Source organism: Orycteropus afer, unplaced genomic scaffold (genome assembly GCF_000298275.1).
Source record: "Orycteropus afer afer isolate SDZICR_OR568_19922 unplaced genomic scaffold, OryAfe1.0 scaffold00036, whole genome shotgun sequence".
Classification (NCBI taxonomy): Eukaryota; Metazoa; Chordata; class Mammalia; order Tubulidentata; family Orycteropodidae; genus Orycteropus; species Orycteropus afer.
The window spans coordinates 3,090,530-3,097,527 of record NW_006921623.1 but is presented as its reverse complement, the minus strand read 5'-3'; the positions used below and the strand labels follow the sequence as shown (position 1 = coordinate 3,097,527).

The following is a 6,998-nucleotide window of genomic DNA, read 5'->3' as shown; positions in this document are numbered from 1 at the left end:
GGTAGCTGGCTGTGACCAAGTAATGACCATAACCTTGCCCCTTGTCAGCTCTACTATACACCTGGGAATTCTGATCATTCACATGAACTTAATTGTCTGATTCTTGAAGGTGAAACAGGGCTTTAGTAACCAAGCATTACTCAAAATGTGATCCATGAACCAATTGCATTGGCATCACCTGGGAGTGTGTCAGAACCCTCAGCACCTCCTCAAAACTACTGAACAGAACCTAAATTTTTAACAAGATGCCCATGTTGCTCATGTGTACATTAAAGTTAGGAAGTACTACTTGAATGGTCTTCTCTCAGTACTTGGGGCAGAGAGAATTCCAGAGGCAAGATCCATACCAGAACTATGGCTTTTCCCTTTTTAGAAAAACATTTGATAAAAGTGGATGACGATCGAGAGGATGGTTCGGTGCTTCTGACTTGTGACTTCCTGGAAGATAAAAATGTCAGATGGTTTAAAGATGGAAAGGAAATGCATGGCTTAACTACAATGAAATGGAACCTGGGAAGTAGTACCAAGGACCCTCGAGGGATGTTTCAGTGCCAAGGAGCGAAGAACGCTTCACTCCAACTGTATTTTAGAAGTATGCAATACTCTTTGGTTGGTTTGTTGGTTGGTTGTGAAATTAAGTAGTACTTGCTATTCTCATGAGGTTCCTGCCTTGGGTAAGGATGGAAATAGATGCTAATCAATGATATAACAGCCAACTATCTTAATCTCAGTTTGCCTCTCTTTGAATATGACAAGACAGTTCCCCCAACATAGCCAGATCTTTCTGCAAAGCATGGCTTACTTTCTGGAGAGCCCCATGGATTAGATTAGTTCAGCTCCTTCTGTAATGTGGGGGAGGAGGGATAATGAAGAATAATTACAAGGTAAATAGCAGTATGGAGTGGAGAGCAGCTGAGCATGGAGAAGGAGATCTGGTCTTCCTCCAAATCTATATATTTCTTGGTAGTGAGATTACATGGGCTTCCCCAGGACTCCTGGGACAGAGAAACATTGAGTTCTTGGTCCAAGGGTCTTTCCCAGCAATTCTGTTGCCATATCATCCACAGAAGGAGAAGCCTACTGTCCCAGACAGAGGCATTATAGATGGCAGGCAGGAGGAAAAGATGCAGGAAAAGCAACTTTCCCAGCCTAAAGGAGGCTTGTCCCTGCTTTTTCCCACAGTGTGTCAGAACTGCATTGAAATGAATGCAGCCACGATCGTCAGCTTTATCTTTGCTGAAATCATCAGCATTTCCTTCCTTGCTGCTGGGGTCTACTTCATTGCTGGGCAGAATGGAGTTCGTCAGTCACGAGGTAAAAGAATGTTCTTAGATGAAAGATGTGACCACCTGGGACCCTCAACCTCCTTCCTACCAAGATACCAGATAAATAGAAGACACTGAGATGGCATGTGCTGCTAACGTGCATAGCAGTGAGGCCCTGTGTCTGGGACAGGAAAAAGGAATACCTGGTGCTATTACAGCATATTTGCCCATCTCCACATCTGACTCTCTCTAACCTGTCCTTGTGTTTTTAAAAACTTTTTATCAAAATGAAACACACATACATAAAAATGAATAAATCACAGTATACAGATCAAAGCACTTAACAAAGAAAACACACCCATGAATTTAGTACCTAGTTCAAGAATGTTACCAACACTCTACAAGCATCACCACCCTCCCCCACCTTATGGTCACTTCCAATAAGTACCTATCCCTAAGATTAAGCACTATCTAACATGGGTTAATTTTGCCAGTTTTGTTTTTTGTATAGACTTACATAGTAAGTACTTTTATGCTTCTTTTATTCAATAATATGCTTACAAGACTTACCCATCTTTTGTCGAGTACAGGCGCAGTTCACTAACTCTTACTACTATTTTATAACCCAATTTATTATCCATTGTATCTGTATATTATGTGTGTGTGTTCTGTTTTTGTGCAGCTTCAGACAAGCAGACTCTGTTGCCCAATGACCAGCTCTACCAGGTAAGGAAATTATGAATCAAAGAGACATAGAGGTGATAAAATTTTTTGATTTGGGGGCAGGTTATTTGGGGGCAAGGAGGGGTCGCTATAAGTCGGGCCAACTCAAGAGCACATAACAACAACAACAATACAGATAAGGAACTGTTTAAGGCATACCAGATGATGGGATAACTATCCCTTCGGGTGGTATGAATGAAATAAGAAATTGCAAGAGACTGAAGTCAGGACCTACTGAAAAAAAGTTGAAGAACACACTAAGACATACAGATACCCAAAAGAACTATATCCACAGCCTCCATCCCTTTGCCCTCTCTCTGCCCCAAGGATGGTGAGGCACCCATTCCAAAGCATTGTACATAAAAAGCACTTGATAAATATGCTTCAAATTAATTATTGATGATGGAGAAAAATTGGCTTATGATGATGCTGTCCTTTTCAGCCCCTCAAGGATCGAGATGATGACCAATACAGCCACCTTCAAGGAAACCAACTGAGGAAGAACTGAGCTCAACACTCAGAGTAGGTGTGTCCTTCAAATACCAATTCTAAGAAAAGTACTTTTGTATTACCCTCCCCAATCACCCCAATTGCTGCTAAGTCTATCCACCTGCCCCAACCAGCTATAAAGATCAAACTATGAGGTGGGGCTGATTGTAGAAGCCTTTTCTAAAGGCCCTGGGCCCATACTGATTTCCTTGGCCCATGGAGATATGCATGTTGCATATGTAAATCCTCATACAGCAAGCCTGAAGCAAAGGAGATGCTGAATAGGAATGTTAACCTGTATCAGCATTTCTCAACATCTGCACTATCGACATTTTGAACTAGATAATACTTTAGGGTAGGTGACTGTCCAGTGCACTGTAGGATGTTTGGCAACATCCCTGGCCTCTAACTACTATACATCAGTAGTACCCCTCATTCATGACAACCATTAGACCTTATATTCTAAAGCACTTGGTTTGTTGAAGCAGGAGCCCTTAATTCCATTTTGAGTCTCAACATAAGTTGAGATGCTATTTGAGCTCTTTATGTTGCTTCCCCAGTGCTTGCTGATCATTAAACCATCAATGCCGCTATACTTAGATGAGTTTGGGACAAGGCAGGGGTAGTGGGAGGGCGGGGAGCTGCTCAGACAAAGGCTTAGGGAACTTGCTTAGATATTTTTGGAAAGTAACCAATTAGATTAGAGTTTTCTAATTTTAAGTTAAAGGTTGGGGGTCCTAGTATTGTCTTGTAACCACCTTGGGGCTATGACTCAGGGTGCATGATCAAAGCCCCAGAACCAATCTTGTAACCCTTTTTACTTGCAATTATGCACATATACCAACTATGATCCTTTGAAGCATTCTATAGTCCTACCTGCGACAGTGATGGATTGACCTGCCACCAATCACGACCTTGTGATGATTTCCTTTGTTTTCTATCATATATAATGAATTCCATGACCATAATTCAGTGGATTCCATTGGCCTCTGTACTGTGTGCATGCTGATGGTTTCCCTCATCCAGGTGATTGTATTTGCTTTGTCTTTGTCCTATTTAAGGCTTAATAAAAGGATCTCTACAGAACATGATTGAATCTGGGGTCTTTTTCCCCTAGCACAGAGCAAAATGGGCCTTGGTTGAGAACCACTGACTTTTCAGTAGCCAATCCATTCGATCAGAAGTTTCAATCAGGAAAACAAGGCCACAAGCATTATTTTATTTTCTGAACCAATTGCAATTTTGCTTTTTCATTCCAGGTGTTCTCTACCCAGGTCTCAGTATCAAAGCAATAACACATTGTGGAGGAATTTTAACAGAGAGGCTTTCGGACCTAAATCTAGACTTGAGGTCCCCAGAGGTGACAAATAAAGAAGAAAGATCATCAAACCAATCTTGGATTTTTCTCAAAATTAGATAGGCAGATAGATAAAGACAGACAGATGTAAAATTATAATATGGTGTATCAGGAGTGCCACCTATTGGGAGCTAAATTGTCAGTAAAAGAGAAATGAAAAAGTCAAATAATTTAAACAGGGGTCACTCCAAGTTGGGATTCAGTAAGTTTGGTGTTTTGTTTTTGTTTTTCATTTGTATAGAATTTTTTTAGTTTTAATTTTTACTTAGTAAAAGTATTCTTTTACATAATTCACATGGCTTTGTATATAATTCACATGGTTTAAAATATGCACTGAAAAGCCACCCTCCACCTCCATTCCTGAGCCATTTAGTTGCCCTCTTCAGAAGCAAACAATATAACTAGTTTCTTATGTATCCTTTAGAAGGTATTCTAGACATATACTAAATTCTCAAATACAGAAGTTTTTCTCACTTCACTGTTTTCTACACAAAATAGTATCAAACTATACATCTTGTATTTTCACCTAATATTACTACATTATTACTTCACACCAGTATTAAAAAGCTTTTTTTTTTTTTTTTTGGCAACTACATTGTACAAATATGCTATAATTTATTTCATCAGCCCTCTACTGATAAAAGAGCTCTAGTAGTGCAGTGGTTAATGCATTCAGCTACTAACCAAAAGGTTGGTGGCTCGAACCCACCAGGTGCTCTGTGGGAGAAAGATGAGGCAGTCTGCTTCCTAAAGACTTACAGCCTTGGAAACTCTAGGGGGCAGTTTCTACCCTGTCCTGTAGGGTCACTATGACTCAGAATCAACCTGACAGCAAAGGGGTTATCTACTGATGGAACTTTAAGCCGGCTACAATATTTTGCTCTTACAATAAGGGCTAAGGTTGTATGTCATTTTAAAAAACAATTTTATTGAGATATAATTTACATGCCATAAAATTGACCCTTAAGTGATTTCACCTGTTTTCAGTGATTTTAAAATAAATAAATATACCCACTTTAACCATCATTGTAATCCAATTCTAGAACATTTTCATCACCCTCTTAAGATCTTCTGTGCTGTTTGCAGTTACTGCATTCTCACCTCAGCCCCAAGCAACCACTAATCTATTTTCTGTCACTTTAGATCTGCCTTTTCTGGACATTTCATATAAATGGAATCATACAATATATGGTCTTTTGTATCTAGATTTTTTCACTTAGCATCAGATTTTCAAGGTTCATCAATGTTGTAGCATGTATCAGTAGTTTGTTCCTTTTTATTGATGGATAGTATTTATTGTATGGATATACCACCTTTTGTTTACCCATTCACCAGTCAATGGACATTTGATTTGCTTCCACTTTTTAGTTATTATGAACAATGCTGCTATGAACTTTCTCTTTAGGTGGATCTGTGCTTTCATCTCTTTCTAAGAAACTGCCAAACTGTTTTCCAAAGTTGACATACTATTTTACATTCTCACCAGCAATGGACAAGGATTCCTGTTTCTCCACATCCTCACCAATATTTGTTACTGTTTGTCTTTTTTTATTACAGCCTTTCTAGTGGGTGTTAACAGTACTTGGGTGATCCAAGCAGATAATGAACTGTATTGCTACCAAAAGTTTGGAGATTCAAGTCCACCCAGAGCACCTTGGAAGAAAGACCTGGAGACTTCCAAAAAAATCAGCCATTGAAAAACCTGTGAACACAGTTCTACTCTGACAGAAATGGGGTCTTTGTGAGTTGGAGTCAACTTGACATCTGCTTTTGTTTTGGTTTTGTTTTTCTTTTAGCAGATGAAAACTGGTATCTTATTGTAGTTTCAATTTGCATTTAAGGACTAATGATACTGAAAATCTTTTCATGTACTTATTTGCCATTCATATATTTTCTTTGGTGAAATCTCTATTGAAATCTTGCCACCCTCCCCCTTTTTTTTTTATATTGGGTTGCCATCTTACTATTGAGATGTAGAAGTTCCTTATATTTCCTGAATACAAGTCCTTTATCAGACATATAATTTGCAAATATTTCTCCTAATCAATGGCTTGTCTTTCATTTTAATAATGCCTTATGAAGTGTAAAAGTTTTGAATACTGGTAAGTCCAATTTATCAATTTTTATTTTATGGATTGTGATTTTTATGTCAAATCTAAGATATATTTGATGAACTCAAGCCACAAAGATTTTCTCCTATGTCTTCCCCTGGCACTTTAACAATAAATGCTATTTTGAACATGATTAAGACTATCTGTAACATTAAATACAAATAAATGGAACTGCTCGGCCATTATGTATTTGCACTGTTGTTAGATGCCATCAAGTTGTCTCTGACTTATAGAGATCCTATACACAGCAGAACAAAATACCACCCAGTCCTGCGCCAGCTCCATGATCCTTGCTATACTTGTGCCCATAGCCACCACCACTGCATCAATCCATCTTATTGAGGGCCTTCCCCTCTTCTGTCGACCCTCCACCTTACCAACCATGACATCCTTCTCCAGGGAATGGTCCCTTCTAACAACATGGCCAAAGTAGGTGAGACGAAGTCTGGCCATTCTCACCTCCAAAGAGAATTCGGCTGCACTTCCTCCAGGACAGATCTGTTAGTTCTTTTAGCAGTCCATGGTACTCTCAGCATTCTTCACCAACACCACAACTCAAAAGCATCAATTCTTCTTCAGTCTCCCTTATTCATTGTCTAGCTCTTACATGCATATAAGGCGACTGAAAATACCATGGCTTGTATCAGGCGCACCTTAGTCCTCAAGGAGACATCTTTGCTCCTCAGCGCTTGAAAGAGGTTCTTTGCAGCCAATTTGCCAGTGCTATACATCATCTGATGTCCTGACTGCTGCTACCACTGGCATCGATTGTAGAACCAAGCAGTGTGAAGTCTTTGACAACTTCAATCTTTTCTCCATTTATCGTGATGCTGCTTATAGGTCCAGTTGTGAGGATTTTTGTTTTCTTTATATTGCCATGTAATCCATACTGCATACTATATTCTTCAATCTTCATCAGTAAGTACTTCAAGTCATCCTCACTTTCAGCAAGCTAAGTTGTGTCGTCAGCGTATCGCAGATTTTAATGATTCTTCCTCCACTAATGCCACGTCCCACCCCTTACCTGGATCCTGTAGCTTTTGTGGTCCCCAG

General features: G+C 39.4%; 1 protein-coding gene across 1 annotated transcript in view; it reads left to right on the top strand.

Annotated features, from left to right (window-relative positions):
* CD3G (CD3g molecule) overlaps window positions 1–2,496 on the top strand; it is a 7,973-nt gene extending 5,477 nt beyond the window's left edge. The window contains exons 3-6 of the mRNA XM_042780363.1: window positions 374–592; window positions 1,183–1,314; window positions 1,948–1,991; window positions 2,431–2,496. Of these exons, the coding sequence (XP_042636297.1) occupies window positions 374–592; window positions 1,183–1,314; window positions 1,948–1,991; window positions 2,431–2,496 (461 nt within the window). The remainder of the gene's footprint in view (window positions 1–373; window positions 593–1,182; window positions 1,315–1,947; window positions 1,992–2,430) is intronic.
* Window positions 2,497–6,998: the final 4,502 nt, after the last annotated feature.